The sequence below is a fragment of the Gavialis gangeticus genome, unplaced genomic scaffold (assembly GCF_001723915.1).
Source record: "Gavialis gangeticus isolate Ggan-Ray unplaced genomic scaffold, GavGan_comp1, whole genome shotgun sequence".
In the NCBI taxonomy this organism is placed as follows: domain Eukaryota; kingdom Metazoa; phylum Chordata; order Crocodylia; family Gavialidae; genus Gavialis; species Gavialis gangeticus.
The window spans coordinates 19,184,756-19,203,306 of record NW_017729014.1 but is presented as its reverse complement, the minus strand read 5'-3'; the positions used below and the strand labels follow the sequence as shown (position 1 = coordinate 19,203,306).

The window sequence follows — 18,551 nt, the reverse complement described above, 5'->3', positions numbered from 1 at the left end:
GAATGATTAATGTGTTTATTAGCACTCAGTTAGATTAAACTAATCGCCCGTTTGTTGAGTTCACAGATAGAAGTATGATGGGGACATCTTGCAAGTCTTTGAAGAACATACTTCCTACTTCCCATACTGCTGAGCCTTCATATGCTCATGGGCATGATAACAAAGTACAGTGCACTTTATTCCCAGTATTTCATGGCCCACAGCTGCTAATGTTTTGGTGGCTTCACATGGGAAGGTTGTTGCTATTACGAAAAAAATTAAATAAGAATGAATTACATTTTCAATGATATATGGGTGCCTCTCTGTGTCTTGAAATGCCTAAATACCCCTGAAAGTCTGGCTGTACATTTTTTGCTAAAGCAAGTTAGGTTTATTCTGTGAAAGTCACCAGCTGAGGATCTGAATTTATAGTAATATAAATACTGCACAGGCATGGGGACGGGGATTAGAAGACTGAACAATCATCATTGATATGCATTTTACTGCTTGGTTCTCCCACCTTTCCGTGTGCTGTTTATACCTTACTAGTGAGAAAAGTCCATCAGAAATAATCAAAGCTATTAGTAGAAGTGCTACAAAGGAGAGCTGAATCTAACTCTTTATGGTTTTCACGAACATTGTGCTTTATCAGCATAAGGCCAAATTATCTGCTTTGTGTAAATCCGGTTCAAGCTCCAACTGCTGCAAAATATCTGGACCATAGTTAATCCTTGTAAAATCACCATCTCATTGTTTACATCCTACAGATGGGGAAACCAAAGTAGAGAAGTAAATGGACTAATCTTGTGAGGTACTGAAGAGCCTTCGCCATCATGCAGGTTAAGGTCTCTATGATGAGACCTTCAGGGCACCTATATACATGCCCAATGTCAAACAAGCTTTAGTTAAAGTGTCCCCGCCACCATTCTGAAGCATGGGATGCTGAACACATGTGACGCTGCAGGCGCTTTAATTAGAGTGGCTCTTGGAGCACAGAGTATTCACAGTCCCTGTTTAAGTCAGCGAGAGCTATAAGGGCTTGGCACATCTGATAATCAAGTCATAAATGCTTAACAAAGGGAGGGAAATAGGGAGGGAACAAGAGTGGGAAATAGTACAAAAGTCTGGATTAGAATGAAGATGATGAATACTAAAGTTCCTATTGGTGGTTTTGAACGCACAGCTCTATTACAAAGCTCTGTTACAAATGCTCTTACTCTGATTCTTCTTTTTGTTCTTTTATGTTTTCAAGTAAGGACTCCTCCAAGACTTCCAGTTCCTCCAGGGGGATCCTCAGCAGCCAATTTATGTGACTGATCAACACCCGTGTTCGAGCGTCATAGTAACCTTAAACAGATGGAAATATAAGGAATCATTATATTCATCATACCAGATCAAATGGGGAATGCTGCCTTCTGCTCTGCCTGGTGACTGAGGTACATACTGAGAAAGCATAGTTTGTTCCTTCAGGTCATGATCAGGTATCTATGGATTTGGGCGACCAGCTAATAAATGGAGAAGTACAGTCTTATAATTATAATACTTAGTTAATTGAAGGCAATGGATCTGGACTGACTTATACTTGCTGAGGATCGGGCCGTGTGTGTACTCAAATGATCTCATAATGAAGTAATCCTTTTGCACAGACACCCTCAGCAGTGACACTCCATAACAAGTGCCTATATAGCCAAGCAAAGATCTCCACATCTCCTACTGCAGGAGTGCTGACAGGTCCCTACAATGGGGAAGGGGCACTGATAACTGTAGGAGGAAGGGAATCAGATCTTCACTCAGCAGGGAGCTGCAGCAGCAAGCCCAGTGCTCAAAGCAAAGTAGAACAGATTCATAGAGAAAATACTGCAGCTCCAGTCAACTCAGTGACAATGTAATATGTAATACCTTATCTAAACATATCTCCAAATATATACATAAATCTAATTCCTCTCACTGGTTACAACAAAGACACTTGAGATTAAAAATAATAAAAAAAAGTTACAGGGTAAGTTCAGTCTACATATGCTGCCGAGAGCTGTTTGTATTTATTCTTCACTGTTTGAACTGAAGGAATGGAAATTACGCTCTGACAACATGCAATAAGAAAAATAATTACTCTGGGATTAGAAAGCAGAAATGCAAAAGGAAAAAAAGAGACATTTGAAACGTATTAGATTGCAAACACTTTCTGGCAGGTCTGCTTCTTTTCCAGTACATCTTTCTCCAGCATCTGCCTTGTGTTGATGGAAGTCTCCTGACAGTATTCAGCATGCTCTCCAGAGTGAAAGATGGAGTTGCATTTTAAGGGCTGGCATAGTATGCCAGCCTGAAATGTCTGAAAAGTGTGCTCTGAGAACTATGCTCCAGAGGGCTGATCAAGATAGACTGGTTGCCAGCTGCTTGTGAAGTCCTATCCAGATTAGGTACTTCTGGTCCTCATTACGTTAGTATCCAAGTGCTTCATGATCTTTAGAGTGTTTACCCTAACAACAACCGTCCAAGATAGGGATATATTACACCGATTTCAGAGCTGAAGAAGTGAAGCACAGAGAAACCCACATTCACACAGCAAGTTGGTTGGCAGGGCAATGAAACTGAACACGGGTCTTTCATTTTCTACTCTAGAGCTAACCACTAGATCATCCATCCCCTCAGTTAACCTACATTTTGGTTTCTTCTCTCCCAATATGGATATAAATGAATATGAGAGACAATGGCATAAGGATGCTCTTTTTTATTCCTGGGTGATATGGTAAATTCCGGTGTCAGAGCTGCTGATTTTTGAGCTTTCCATGCATATAAAACAACAGAGCCAAAGAAGGAGACCACTCTATCCTGGCGTGAAATAGGCTTAATGGTAGCCAGCTAACTGCTGTCCTGTGCAAACATGTTAAAGACCAACCTTTGCAAAGTACAACCAACAGTCTGAAAACGGTTGCCTTCTGTCATAAAGAGTTCATGAGTTGTTTCACTAATAATCTAAGACTATTTTAATCTACACCCTTGGATTTTTAAGCAAAATGTTCACTTTAAACAAAAATAAAATCTGTATCTTATTAAGTACTGGTTTTACAGGAGACTTGAGAACTCATTTGCTGCATGTAACTCCAATTTAGCCAGGACTTAAAATAATTTGCAGAATTTGAGTATGTTATACTGAGATTTTCGAAAGACTTAAAGGACTTTCAGTAGGGACTGGGTACCTAATTCCCATAAGTCTCACTGAAAAAAACCTCCAATTTAATTATTTAGTTACACAACATTTTCACTGTCTGATGCACTGTATGTCAAGCAATGCCAAACAGATGGTCAAAGGTGAAGGAGAACTCATGCGATTACAAGGCAGGACATTCACTAAGATGTTAACTGGAAGTTATTATTACTCATTTATATTACAGGACAGAAGTTGGTCCTCTGGAACTATAAGTAGGAAAACAGCATGATGCTGATGTTAAAAGATGTAAATGGTTAATTTAATATACACAGCCTTCACAATCTGAGATATTTTTAAAGCCTGTTATGTGAAGTAGGCTACATAAAACTCATTTAAAAAGAAGAAAAAATGATAAGAAACTTACCATCCTTTAAAGAGAAAGACAAAAGATCCTGAAAGTAAAAATGAAAGAAAAAAGGTTTACACTATGACATTTTACTTAAGTATCTTAAATAGATTTGTGGAGCAGAAAGTCTATAGATGCACAACTCACTAATCACTGGACATCATTATGGATCATTCCAGTACAGTATAGATCAGAGCCAGAAACTTCAAACACCAAATTATCCTTACCCAGCTATACCAACGTGAGCAGAAACAGTCAAGTGGGATGTGGTAGAACAGTTTACTACTGTACTGCACGTACTTGTATCATACACGATCATACAGCCAGCAGGCTGCATCCAACAGTTATACAGGACTTCCAAGTTTAGAGATGCGAGTCCTGTCCCTACTTCTACCACAGACATGCTATGCAACGCTGGTGAACTTATTCACGTCCAGATTTTGAAGTGATTTCCATGGCTTTGTTGCACAGCTTGAGGCACCTTGCCCTCTGTTTTCAAATGTCCTAAGCAGACAGGAATGTTAGCTGAAAGCGATAGAAAATGGCCCTGGGGTGTTTCAGACTAACACATGGAAGAAAAAATATGGGAACCTGTCTCTTCAAAGATTTTTGGACTTAAACTTCTCTGTACCTCACTTTCTCCATCTGAAAAATGGGTATGATAATATTGACCCATATAATGCATGACTAGTGAGGATTAATTCTATTAATACAGAGCTCATCCGTTATTCAGAGACAGAGTACTAACAAAGGACAAAATACTCGTATTCCTATGTTCTTCTCTTGTACAATCACTTAACAAGTAAGCACTGTATGCAATCACTGCATACAGCACTGATTCCATCTTTATGTATCTTTCCCACATCCAAGAAAAGAATTATAAAAGAAATGCCAGACACCTGCATATTATGGGGAAATCCTGATCTTTTTTGAAAATGAAGAGAACAGACAAAGAACCAGGATGCTGCCAGGGAGCTTATGATTATTAGTCCCCTAATGCCTAAACATAATTTTTATCCTAGAAAATCATCCAGCGTTTTTTTCCCGTGATGGAATCTGGGAAATCTGGAGTGAGGAATGAGCTGCTTTTAGCTGACTGGTAATGCAGGAGGAGAAAAATATAGATGCTTTCCGTAATTCCCTGGACTCTGCAGTATCATTTGAAGACTAGCTGGCGTTGTTCTGTTATACAGATGTGTGAATTAGTTACACAGAGCTGTGTCCAAGAAGGGACCCCAGTGCTTTACATCAGGAACCTCTACAACATTCAGATCCTTAAAACTTCCATCCTGCTGTTGCATAACACAGGAAGCAGCTATGGTTCATTGACACCTATGTTTTAACCTGTAAAGTTCTTCAGGCATCTTAAAATCTGCTTCTGGGCATACCTATAACTACCTAAATCCTGACAGCACTGAGTGGCTAGATGCCCAGCTCTTGTTTAAACTGTCTGGATTGAGAAACTAGTCATTTCTCCACCTCACCCATGGGGCCATAGCTAATAGGCATTTACAGAGCATGCTGACCGATTGGACTCAGGACTTTTTTGTGGATCTAACCCAGTAGGGGCCATTCTTTTTGGCAGGCATGCCATAAATTAAGCCCTGTTCCCCTAAGTGCCACCCCAAATCGCCTTCTCTACCCTGCTCTGCTTTCTGCTCCCCTTCCAGATCTGCTATGTCCCACACACAATTGCTATCTATGTCACTTGTGGCACACGTGCTGTAGGTTAGCCACCCATGATCTAGCCCATAATCTCTACACAGGAAGAAACAGATCTGGAAAAAAAGGTTTTTTTCCAGGAAGAACAGGCCAGCACCTTTAGACCTACTTTTATGTCTTTACAGGTAATTTAAGTGAATGACCATCATTGTTATCCATCACCATTTCTAAGCAGAAGTAACTGCCCCAGAAAAGAGAAGCACTTGGGCAGCACCTGTGGCTAGCCATTGCTTGGGACATAACAATCTCTAACATGCTTGCCTTGGATAGGAAGATGATTAAGTTGGCAAAAGTGCTTTAAATGGGACAGGTGGGGGACTCAACTTTGTATGAGTCAATCCATTTCTATATACTGACTTGGAGCCTTACTTCAGGCACTCCTTATTCTTTAGATGAGTTAAGTGTATTTCAATAGCAAGAAAAGTAGGTGAAAAATCTTCTGAATGACAGTGACAAACTACAGCTAATGTCTGTTTATACTAGATATTATAAAGGTGCGCAAATGTGCGTAACTGGTAATCTAGGCTTTGAACTACACTCTTCTGTGTTGTCACCTAGAACAAAACCAATTTTGATTAGTTGAGATCACAAATAACAGTCTGTTCTCTCCCCCTCCCTCTCGTCTCAGCAGCAGTTTGGTTAAGGTGACCTACAAAAGCCAAATTGTTTTTGTGCCATTCTTTGCTTCTTTATGATGTATGAAGTGGGCACAAAACATAGTTAAAAAAAAGAATGCTTCTTTTTTACAACCATTTGTTTTTCATGTTAGAAAGTCAGGTCCTCTTTTTTCTGAAAACTTTATGGACAAAATACTAGATCTTTAGTTATGATAGCATCACACATACAAAACTGTAAAACCCGACTGTGAAGGAGAAATGATTTTTTTTCAGGCTCTTTGTATTCTGCTTATTTTCTGTTGAGATGTATAACCCACAACTCCAAAAGCAATTGCGAGAGAAGCTGTTTGGATATAAATTCATCAACCCACTTTCAACTTGCATGTCAAGGTCCTCCAAGGAAGCCTCTTGCAAAACAGGGAAAAACAGACTTTCTAGATACTTCTAAACCAAAAAAGCTCCAAAAAGCAATTACCTTTCAGTCTTTCTTTAAACACAAATAAGAAAAAATGGAGGGCACAAGCCCAATTTTTCCCTTTTCCAGGGTGCCTTTAATAATTTGCTCCCTGAAACATTTACTAACAAGTAAAACCCTTAAGCCTACAAAATCCTCTCCAAGTGAAAGGTTATTAGTTTTCACTGAACATCTATTTAAACTGAGCTTTGGTACAGATGGAAATCAATGCCATTTCATACCATCTCAGTTGCCTTTTTGCTGTACCTAACTGCAAGTAAAGGATTCAGTTTACCAAAATGCATTGGCATCAGTTGTCTGAAAATGTAAAACACGCATAATCCTTGTGTCTACTCAATCAACGCATTCTTAAGACACACCAGGAAGATGGGGAGAATGACCAACTGGTAACAATCAGCCTCCTTCCTTTCAGATTCATGGAATGGAGGGAAGATATGAGAGGACTGGGAATCTCAACTCAGAAATATATGATAATTAGACTGAGTAGAGGAACCCAGCATTCAGAAGCAGTAACAGAGGATGGTCTTTAATATATACTATGCCTAAGAACCTGAAGTTGCAAAGATACAAAATATGACTGTCTTCTGCTGTTGCGAAGTGCACTCCATAACATGGGAAAGGAAATGGCAGCTTCAGGCCAATAGTAGACAGCACCTCATGTGCAGTAAAAAGGTAAAAAAGCATTCTGTGTCCCCCACTAGATGCCCTTCAGCTACCCAACTCCATCGCGCAATTTCCCTTCGGCATCTTTGCAAAGGGACAGGCAAAGCACTTTTTAAATAACATTCAAACGTGCTGGAGTACTACTGACATGAGCTTGTCATTACAGGCAGCAAACAATAAAAGTGTGTGGATACAGGAGCTCAATCAGACAAACTATAAAGCTGGAGTGAGTACTGGCACAATACCTAGAGGCAAGCAAATCACCAACGGACTGGATAAGCAGTCAAAGCTGTCTCCCAGGCTGTTCACCTACAAATGACAAGGACTAGCTTATCCAATGAAGTTCTCCACCCACCAATAAAATTTGCATATAACATTTTGCAAGCCTCACCTGGTTACTTTGCAATGACCTTTTCCTACAATGCCTTTGTGCAAATCAATACACTGGCTTGTGCAAGTCATTTGAAGAAGTCGTAGTCACAAAGTAAGAAACAATTCCTTTGACCTTTACTTTGAAATAGCCAAATCATCAGCCGTTCAAGTTCCTGTATTCCACTAACCTTGATAGAGCACCTCACCTGAGAACTAAGGGCAGTAAGACTAGGCTTTTATGAATATTCTCAGGTTTCAATTGCTAGCTAGTTAAGAAAACTTAGAAAGAATGGGTCTATCTTAATCGAAGTCTGCTGTATGTTCCCACCTTTCTCTCCCTACAGAAAACTCCTCCTTGAGCATCCTGGAAACCTAAAATACTGAAGGCTCCAACTGATAGAGAAATGTCATTCTAAAAAGCTCACATACCCTCTGAGTGGAACAAACCCAGAGCAAGCTAATGTTAATGTTTCAGCAAGAAATCCAGCAGCAAAACAGGCCCATTTAAATGGGAGTCTTTCATGGATATGACTGTAGTTAAGCAAGAGCATTTACACTTATTTGGAGCATTAAGGGGCTTCAATACTTTACAAGAAACCCCAAAAAACTTTCAGGCACATTCCTTCTCAGAGAAGCTGGAGCAAGAACACCACAACTAATCAGGAAAGTGTCTCTTGCTCCCAAAAAGGCCTTTTGTCCAAATTGACTATCTTTAATGGTACCATCTATACATGTATCATGCCAAAACTACGATGAAAGTTTTATAACTACTGCTCAATATGGAAGTTTCCCTTCCCTTCTGCCCAGCAGAGATTTCTTGCCACTTTTTCTCGCTTGGATTTACAGCAACAGTGTGTGATAATCAGTGGTCATGTTAGCTACTCTACCATTGAGGACTTTCAGGGGCTAGGTACAAACATTCAAAAAGTCCGAGGTAGAATCAATCTAAGTTACGTGGTTTTCTGTGAGCAGTGTAGTTTAGATCGGTAGTGAACAGAACACACATTTGCCCTTGGACGGGGGGTGGGGAAGGGGGGGAATCTTAGACTCCATGGTTTCTGCCGTTTTTAAATGAGTCCAATTGCGCTGAACTTCTGTTCTGTTCTGGGTACAGACCGGTTTTGTGTGCTGAACTTCCGTTTTGTTCCAGGTATAAACTGGTAAAAGTGTAATGTCTTTACCTGGCCTTGAGGAATGCTACCTGATACGACGCAAAAAACAGATTAAGAGATTTATCTTTGATTGCTGAGGCTTGGCAACACAGGTGACTCTTACCTCAAACCCTGCTGTTTCTTTTACCTTTACTTCTGGCCTACGACACAGAACATTCTAGACTATATTAGTCTTACTGCTACTTTGTTCCAACTTTTATAACAAATGAAATTAAATTCAGGAACACTCACGCTCACAGACTATTTGCTTCTGGCCAAGACCAGCTTATGGAGAGGATCATAACTGGATTCCTTTGCTTTAAAAGACAGTTCTGCTTTCTATATTAATACATTCACTGGGCCTGATTTCCATTTATATTAAAATCCTTTACGCTGCTAGAGTGGTGCAAGAGGGCCTTAGTGAAAATCGGACTCGCCCGTAATATGTTGCTGTTTCTTGGAATCTATTGTAATATGGATGAGGGATAATAGCACAACAGTGGTGTGGTACGAGTGAAAAAAGGTAACTAGTTCTCGCTGCTCATGGGTTGTACAGACAGTATTCTGCAGCACAGAACATAAAGGGGTCCGTGCATTACCTGTTCAATGGAGTCTACCTGGGTAGGTATCTCTCAATCACGTATGTTGGGGAAAGATGGAAGGATGGATCAGTAGTCACCTGCATTTCTGTACAGAATGTAACCTGATATTTTCACTGCATATTATAAATCCCACTTCTATTCCCCATTCCACAGAAACAGAACTTAACCAACACATTGTCATGTCTGACAAGTCCTTTAGAGAGAAACCAACTAGAAGAGAGGAAGGGATGAACTTACTCGGGTAATGATGACTGGATTGTTTTTCAGGACAGGATCCTTCAGTAAAATCTCAGCAAATGTTTCTGTCCCCTCGCCTCCCAAACCGCTGGCAAAGGCTGTCATGGCAGGCAGCACGGTTTCTGACAACTCAAGCCATTTCACCAAGCCCTCCACAAGCTGCGTTCTAAAGGAGCTGCAGGAGAACACAAGCAAAATGATACACACACTTGTAATCTCCTTTTCCTTAAGTCGCCTTCACTTAAGAAGGCAGGAGCTGAAACACTAATTAAAAGGTATTCAAGGAATGCTCTCAACTTGGGCTTCTTGCTTCAGTTACTATAAGAATGCAGAAAGAAATCTTTCTAGCAGTGTAAAAAGTGTCTTGGGTATGTTAAGTGATATAGATTCAAATCACTGTTTACAGGTGATCAGAGTTCTGGAAGTCAGCACTCTTGCTCTTTTACTGCCTGACCATGTTGCTTATGATGCTACTTAAGATGCACTTTCTGTGCCTCAGTTTCCCCAGTCAAACTAGGGAATCAATGCTTAGATGCTTCACAAGGGAATGATGAGGTTTAAGGTTTAGTTTAAGGTATGTAATCTCTTCATTGTTTTTCTTTCTTGGCCTTCCCTTTAATGATCAACTGTTATTCACACAACAGTGAAATGACAGAAACTCAGCAAAATGTGGGATTTCTTCCAGCCTCACATGTAGGCAACGAGGAGGGCCGCCATGTAGTCTGACATCTGGAGTGCTAAGGGACTTGATTTCAACTGAAGCAGAAGGAAATTTTAGATGTAAAATAAAGTCAATGCAGTTAAGAAAACCCCCACAAGGAAAATACCAAACATCAGTCTCTTAGTCTGTGCATCTCTCTGATGCTCCAAAGGGCTACAGAAGAACAAGGCTGATAAGAATAATACCACTGCATTTCAAAACAGATTCTGACTGTGAAAAATCACAAAGGAAATCACAGAGGCTTGAAAAAGCTGAAAATATAGGTCAACAGCCTTATTTTCTTTCCTGATAGAACTGGATGTTGTCTAGGCATTTAATTTACAGAAATGCCTCAGTCTTGCAGGCTCTACATTAACATTTTAGGATGCATTCTCCCCTCGTGTCTACATTTTTCATTAATACTAATGGGAGTTAGTTGGCATATTCAGAGGGTAAATATCCACTCTCTTCTTTCTTTATCAGCAGAATGCAATCTCCACTCTTCTGATCCAGAATCTAAGGGAGCCACTGGAAGAAGCCTGACAGTTAAGAGACAAAAGGAAGATCTGTTTCCATGTTTATTCAGTATTATACAAGTTATATTTGAGGCAGTAAAAAGGAAGAGTAAAATTTTACTAAGTGCCCGGGTGACTGAGAGGCTTAAGTCCCTTTTCAAAGGGGATTTCTGTACTTGGGCATTGAAGCGTAATTAAGTACAGCAAGGATTACTATACAGGTATAATCATACCACTGAAGTTTTAGAGCTACAAGCATACAGGAATCACTCCCTAGATGGATTCCAAAATAAAAGTGTCCAGGATTGTAGTTATGTTGTTATAACTGGAGTGGTATCACTGTGAATAGCTGAGCTTTAAATTTCCTCATATAAACAAGCTCGAAGTTACTTCTGAAAAAATGGGATCTAAGTCACTTAAGCACTTTTAAAAATTGTGCCTACTGTATCGTTCAGATAAAATATATTTTCTCTGTTTCCAAAATGCCCACGGACATTTTGCAGGACCAAGGTAAAGTACAGGCCCAAATCATCTTAGGCAGTGCAAATTCTTCTAAGATTTCACTGAGGAAAGCTCACAAGAAAATTTTTCGAAGGGATCAGAGGGGCTGAAGGCTGGGACCTTTCCATATTCAGGTATATATTTAAAAAAGAACCCGATCCTGTTAAGGCTCTCAGCTCCCACTAACTTGAGTACATGGAAGGATGAGACCCCAAACCTATGATTATGTCATAATCTATGGACTATGTTATAAACTACAGACTTTCTACTTGGCTCTTAGGAACAGAGCCTCTGGCAGCCAGTAGTACCTACTTAGCACTCTTTTTCTATCTAATCTAATCTACCCTGTGCACAGCTTTCATCTGACAACAGAATCTCCGAGCTACTGCCTCCATCATCCTTCTTTCTGTTACAAAATATATTTACCTTTGCTCTTTTTCAGGAAACAAGTAAGCCAGGGATACCCCGCAGAGGGCTGCATATGCAAACCTTTCTGGTTCCCCCAACTGTTTGCCCACAAGATCACATGGCTCTTTGTCAGCTCCCTGTTCTGCTGCACCATTTTCTTTCCAAGCCCATCTGCTCCGCTTCTCTTCTGCAGCCATTCTCACCTGTGATTTCAAATAAAGAAAAGCCATTGGAAATGGGTGAGAAAAGAGATGTGGATTTTCTTTCTTGGTGATCACACTTCCTGGCTGTAGACTTGATTGAGTGTGTCGAGGTCAGCCTTGTGTGCTTGAGATTGTGATCAAAACATATACCAAGAGCCGGTATCAGGCTCACCTTATCTTCACTGTCAACAGTTCTCAAGCATTCCCATAATATGATAAGTATTGATACTTTACACAGCAAATGAGAAATGCACTTCAAGCTGCAAAGATTTGGGGCTCATTTTAAGCTAAAGCAGCATACGCTTCACACATACTTACCCTGAAATTAAGATGCTGCACAGAAGCCCTGCCACCTGTCACAGTGGCTACTTTATTGCATTCTGCAAAATGTCCCCTTCAACTTCAAAATCAAATCACCCCTTTGCTTGTGCTGCTAACAGCATTTTAAGACCAATTCAGCTCAGAAGTAGCCTCTGACTAAAAGTATTTCTTATACCCTGCTTCCTCAGCTCTGCTCACAGCTCCTGTCATGGCTACCATTGCATTCCCTGCCCACTCCCCATAGCACTTTCTTTTATATCACTGGGCGCACCTACACAAGACACTAACACTGCAGTAGAGTAATTCTATTGCGCATTAGTGCACCTGGCAAAAGCCGTGCTAATGCGCAGTAAAATTCATCTGCACTTATGCACATTACGGTGCATTAAGTACTAAACAATGCACCATAATTATGGCAGGCAAGGTTCTTTGGGTAGACTGCAACTGAATAGGGTCCACAGACAAAACTCTAGTAGAAATCCCATCACTTTGCCCATTGCAGCAGCTGAGGGGAGAGGATGGTTGTTGCTCATCTTTGCTTGTGCTTTTCTTCATATTCCTACCTGGTGATATTTGGAAGCCTGGCTAACTGAATGCATAAAGCAGGAACGCATATGCATTCATTGGGAGCAAACAAATGATCCTCCCAGAGGAGATTCAATGCATCATACATACTATTTCACCCACTTCCAGGAGAGAGATTGAGCCTTTTTTTTTCTGGATGTTTCTTCTGGTTTTGTTTGTTTTCTCTTTTTTACAACCGGTGATACTCATGTGTCAACAATGCAGTTTAATCTTTATTTGTTGCTACTGGAAACAATATAAGCAATGGTAGGAATGAAACCACAACAAATGTCTTTTATGTAACTTTACACATCATGAAAGGTGCCGTTCTGATTCTTGCACCACGTACCTAGCCTTAGGTTAGAAGATTTTAAGGTTGTAAGAAGCCCTAAGCTCCCTTCTGAAAACCTGAGCTTTGCAATATTATAGCCCATACTCTCTAACATGGGTCCCAAAATTTGGGTGCCTAAGTCTATACAGAGAGCCAGAAAAATGGGTTGGATTTTCATTGATACCGTATCACAAATATTAAAATCTGGTTTAGTCAAATTCCATATATCAGCTTACCAGACAGAGGGGCCCACCCTGCTGCTTACTGAGAGGGCATTAAGCACAGTACCTCTAAAAATCATCTGCCAAGTCTGAAACTTCTCAACCAGAGCACCTTCCCACTGACTCCAATGAGAATAAATCGGTCCTACAGGCAGGGTGTTATTTTTGTCTGGCTACACAAGAATTCACGTTCCTGTCTCCAGCAATGGGACCTAGCAGTCTAATGTATTTCCATAATCTGAACTGACACTTGAAAGAATTTTTTATCACCTCTAGTGCTTATTTTTTCATACAAAGCCCGTTGTAGTGCTGGAAGGTGATGTATTTTATGCAGCAATTTCAGCAAGCCTATTTAAAAGGCCTGTCTTTCATTATAGCTCCACAGCTGTATAATACAAGAATGCTTCCTTCAGGTGGCAGAACTGTAAGCATAATGACATTATATTTGCCCTGATGTATGATATAAATGCTCAGAACCATGAAGCAGCCAAGTTGGTTAAATCTTTTCAAACCTCAACTGCACCTGAGCCATCTTGCTGACTTCAGCTGGATTGCTGCGCTGATGTAAAGAAAGGCATTGTGTAGCCTTTATTTTGAGAAAGGAGACTCAAAAACTAAGAGAAGCAACGAACTGAGAAAATGGACAGTCTTGTATCTTTCCAAAGGGCTCAGTACCATCTCTCAGTCAGTATTGTTGCAAGCTGAGAACCTTCTTATGCCTGTACAAATCATGGAAGACATGGGGTTTGTTTCCTAAAGCATATTTTTAAAGTGGATTATATGTTGCCACAACTAATTTCAAAGCAACACAGAATCCTGTTACAGTGCTGTGCCTTCAATGTGAAACAAGGGTTGAGAATCCTCCTGTCTGTGTCATTTGGAAATACAGAGCAGTTAAAAAAAAAGTCATCTAGTTTTTGCAAGATTTACTGGGTGTACTCAGTTTAATCCTGAAGTTTTATTATGCAGAAATCAAAGTTTTGGGGAGAAGCATAATAAGTAGAAAGGAGATGCATAATTAGACTATGGAGGAGGGAATGTGTCCATTCATCATCATAAGGGATTTGCCACGTTTACTTGTAGTCCATTAGAAGGATGAGTGCTACTAACACAAATTGATTGCTTCATGATATTATGAGTTTTTCTTAGACCCAGCAGTAGAAACTTAGAAACTGCATAAGAACCCCACCTTTCATTTAAAAGGGGAAAAAAAAGTTTCTAGGCTTTAAGGCTGTGGAGATCAGGCCTTTTATTCTTTCACAGTAAGAAAGGGCCAGCATAGGACTAATGTGCTGCTCAAAATAAGGATCAAGCGGGATTTCGGATCAAGTGGGATTTCAGTGGCATTTTAAGCAAGATTTTATCATTGTGACAGGGACCCTAATCATCTGCTCTACTTTATGAAAGGCCAGATAACCCTACCTGTAAATCCTGCATCAAGCCTCTAATGCCGTGTTTGAGCTAGAGCTAATATTTTAGAAAGGCACCCTTGATTTAAATACTTCTGGTGATACAGAAGTCACCACATCTCTTGGTAAACTGCTTCTGAGATTAAAAGACCATTTGAATGTCTCTACCTTTTGCTCATGAGCAGAGAAGGGTGTGCTCAGAGATGATGTCACCTTTGAAGTCACATTAAAGAAAACAGGCTTCTATATCTAAGTGCAACACAATTTAATTTACTCATGGGCTATGCTGTTTATAACAACATTTTCCAGGTAGCTCTGACTAAGCTTGGTGAATCACCCAAATGTAAATATTGATTTAGAGATCCTGTTTGTTAATACAAACTATTTTAAAGAGAAGCAAAGCTAGGACAGAGCTTCTTTGGCTTGGAAACAGGCGACATATATAACCCAGCTCAGAAAAGCTGCAAACCCAGTGTCTTCCATGATGGGTAGAGCAGTAAGGAAGGCTCTGGACTTGCAACCAATAGTAACTGTCTGACAGAAGTTAATCTGAGGAGGGACTTACAAAGGAGAGGAGATGCCCACTGGTTTATGATAGTTTATCTATCAACTTTGGTTCATCTGAAGCCCTTGCTACACGTTACATATATTAAGCAATTGACTAGTTAGTCGTGCAATACATTATACACCAGCCACACATGCCAAGTGAGAATGGCCACACATGCAAGGTAAGTGTCACACAATTATCTGGTTAAGCATGCTATAAGTTTAGACAGGCCACACATGCAAAAGTAAGACCAGCCACACATGCAAATTAACAAGTAACGGGTTAAGTGTGTTATAAATGTAGACTGGCTACACATGCAAGCATCATGCAATATAAACTGGTTACATCAATACATTTAGATGGGCCACACGTGCAAAAAAAGACCAGTCACATGCACAAACTAGGACACAAGTAACTGGTTAAGCACACAATACATTTAGGTGGCCCACACGTGCAAAGTAAGCCTGGCTGTACATGCAAAGTAAGCCTCACACAACTAACCAGTCAAGCACACAATAAATGTAGAGAAGCTACATGTGCAAAAGTAAGACCAGCCAGACTGGCAAGGTAAGTATCATACAATTAACTGTTCAGTACATTTCGAAAGGCCACATGTTCCAGGTCTCAAGCCACTAACTAGTCAAGGCCACAAGAAATTTAGACCAGCACAGGGGCAAACTAAGTATCTCTCCATTAACCGACTAAGTATACAAAACATTTGCACATGCCACACATGCAAAAGACAGGACAAGGAGCAACGATCTCAAGTTGCAGCAAGGGAAGTTGAGGTTAGATATTAGGAAGAATTTTCTGACTGGGAGGGTAGTAAAACACTGGAACAGGCTGCCCAGGGAGGTGGTGGATGCTCCATCCTTGGAGGTTTTCAAGACCCAGCTAGACAAAGCCTTGTCTAGGATGACCTAGTTGGGGATGATCCTGCTTTGAGCAGGGGATTGGACTAGATACAGTGATGCCAACCCTCATGACTTTTGGCATTATTCTTAAAGTCTGTGCTTTGGGAATGTGAAAAACAGCTCTTTCTTTTATATATATAATTTTTCTTTTATATATGTTTTCCAAGGCAATGAAAAACTTAGCTCTTTCTTTCATATATCTATCTATACACAGCAGTCCTTGACTTACATTTCACCCTTCATAAACTGACACCCTGCTGCAACTTTCTGACGTCATTTTCGACTTTACAACGCTTTATCTGACGCCATGCCACGCCAGCGAACAAGTTCACTGCGTCGCCCACCTCCCTGGAGAACATCTGTCCAAACTTCCTCGGACACTTTATTTAAGAAACCAGACAAGACTCCAGAAAAACCTGCCGCTGAGACTCCTGAGAAGACTCCAGCCAAGAGCCCTTCAAAAGGTCCAAAGTCACCTCAAAGAGGTCCTTCTAAATCAATGATTGCTATTTACAATATAAATACATTAATGTAGCTATACTGCTCATCTATAATTGATTGAGTACAAAATTCCAGGTTATTTTTGGTGAAAATAGTGTACCAGGCTTGGCTCAGGAACCAACCCCCCATTTATAACATTGTTTCCTATGGGAAAATTGGTTCCAAGTGATGATGTTTCGACTGAAGATGCAGCTGTCAGGAACCAGTTGTGTTGTACACCCGAGGATGTGGCTGTCGGGAGCCAATTGCATTGTACGTCTGACATTAAATTTAATTAAAATTAAATCTCTTATTCCAGAAATTAAACCTCTTATTCCAGAGGCCTATGTGCACTTCGTAGCAATATAACGACGAAGGGCCGTTCGGCAAATGCTTCGCTCGAGAGTCAACATGGCAACGACGCATAAACTGTGAAGTGAAGGTGATGATGACAAAAGGTTATAACCATTTAAAAAAAAAATCAAATTGATCTTCCATAGCAAAACCCAGGTTCGCTAGTCTATCTATCGATCTATGTCTATACATACGTTGATATAGATCGAAAGACAGACTAGTGAACTAGGCTACGTTTGTCATGTCCCCAGAGCAGTACAGCGCAGCGTTCAAGAACAACACCCCAAAACCACGGGGCTTAGATGCAACCTCCAACCCCCGTTTTCCATGATGTCCACGGCAGTAAAAGCCAGCCCCAGCCCGAAACGAGCCGATCAGCTCCACAGTGAGTGCTGGGACAGGCCCGGGGAGCTGTTTCCTGCTCCGCGCGGGGGTGCAGGCCGCAAGTGGCGGCAGTGCCTGGACCGGGGAGGAGGGACCTGACACCCGGCGCTTCCCCCGCGGGGCTCCCCACCCCTGCACACCCGGAGGCGGAAACCTCGTGGCTGTTGGGACCCGCGCCTCAGCCCTCCCCCCTGCCCAAGCCTCCACGTCCTACCGTGCCCGCCGCCCGCTCAACGCAGCACGAGGCTCTGAAGCGCCGACCAGGCCCGAGTTGCGCAAAGCCCGTACTGAGCGCTATGCCCGAACGGGAGATGCGGCGCGGGGAGTGCGCGGGCTGCGCCAAGAGCGTAGGGGCAGCAGGGCAGCACCCTCACTCACTGCGGACGCTTCAGAAGAAGCCAGGGGCGAACCCTGGCTCCTTTCAGAGATTTTAAGGAGCCTAAATCCCGAGCAGTAATTGAGCTGTCATGCCTGGTTGGTGCCCAGACACATGCCCCCGAGCCAGAGCCGAGCTTTGGCCCCTGCTACACCTCATGTCTACAGTGCAATGATCAGGTGCATGGCACCATACATTTAGACCGGGCAACCAGACAATCCCACTGCAAAAAGGACTCTCCAGCTATAAAATAAAAGCGTTATACAGTTAGTGCTTGAGAACGTGTAATTATAACTATAGCAAACTATAGTTAGTGCTTGCGAACTATAACTAACTATAATAACTATAACTATATAATAAGCTATAAAGTTAGTGCTTGAGAACTATAACTAACTATAACTATATAACTAACTATAAAGTTAGTGCTTGAGAATGCGGAACGACTCCCAAGCTGGTTTCTATCCAGCTTTCGTTCATTTTCGTTCAAATTCATTCTTTTTGGGTTTTTTTAATGTAATTTGTATCCAAGGCCAAACTGAATTCCAAATCCAAGAGTGCAGAACCATAAGAGGCCCTACTACTGGCAAACATCCTCCAGCCGCACCTGGGGCTGCAGATGTTTCCAAAACCTTTGGCGGGCATCCTACTTGCAGGCCCAAGCCCAGAGGCTTGGGGTTCAGATGCCCCTGGGGTTCACTTGCCCCCAGCGCAAGCAAGGGAAGAGACTCCCATTTCCATAAACTGGACTTAAAGCTGCTAGTGGGTACTGAACCACACCAGAAAAGCAGTTCCCTTGCCTTCTTGGACACAGATACCTGGTATTTCCCCTGCCAGGTTAAGAAGCCACTACGGTTGTCCTGAGCCTTCAAGAGGCTGCATTCATTCATTTTCTATCCAGATTTCCTGCCTAGTGCAGGGGACTGGACCTGGTGATCTTGCAAGGTCCCTTCC

The 18,551-nt window shown here is 41.4% G+C and overlaps 1 protein-coding gene across 2 annotated transcripts in view; it reads right to left on the bottom strand.

Moving 5' to 3' along the window:
- The window catches only part of TMCO4 (transmembrane and coiled-coil domains 4), a 74,271-nt gene extending 56,751 nt beyond the window's left edge, over positions 1-17,520 (bottom strand). Inside the window, exons 1-5 of one of the 2 annotated variants that reach the window (XM_019511905.1) lie at positions 17,439-17,520; positions 11,515-11,699; positions 9,373-9,547; positions 3,552-3,579; positions 1,197-1,326 (exon numbers count right to left, since the gene is read on the bottom strand). In XM_019511905.1, the coding sequence (XP_019367450.1) occupies positions 1,197-1,326; positions 3,552-3,579; positions 9,373-9,547; positions 11,515-11,693 (512 nt within the window). In that variant the 5' untranslated portion in view covers positions 11,694-11,699; positions 17,439-17,520. Of the gene's footprint in view, positions 1-1,196; positions 1,327-3,551; positions 3,580-9,372; positions 9,548-11,514; positions 11,700-12,695; positions 12,810-17,438 lie in introns of those variants that run through there. The other variant, XM_019511904.1, reaches the window with a different exon arrangement.
- Positions 17,521-18,551: the final 1,031 nt, after the last annotated feature.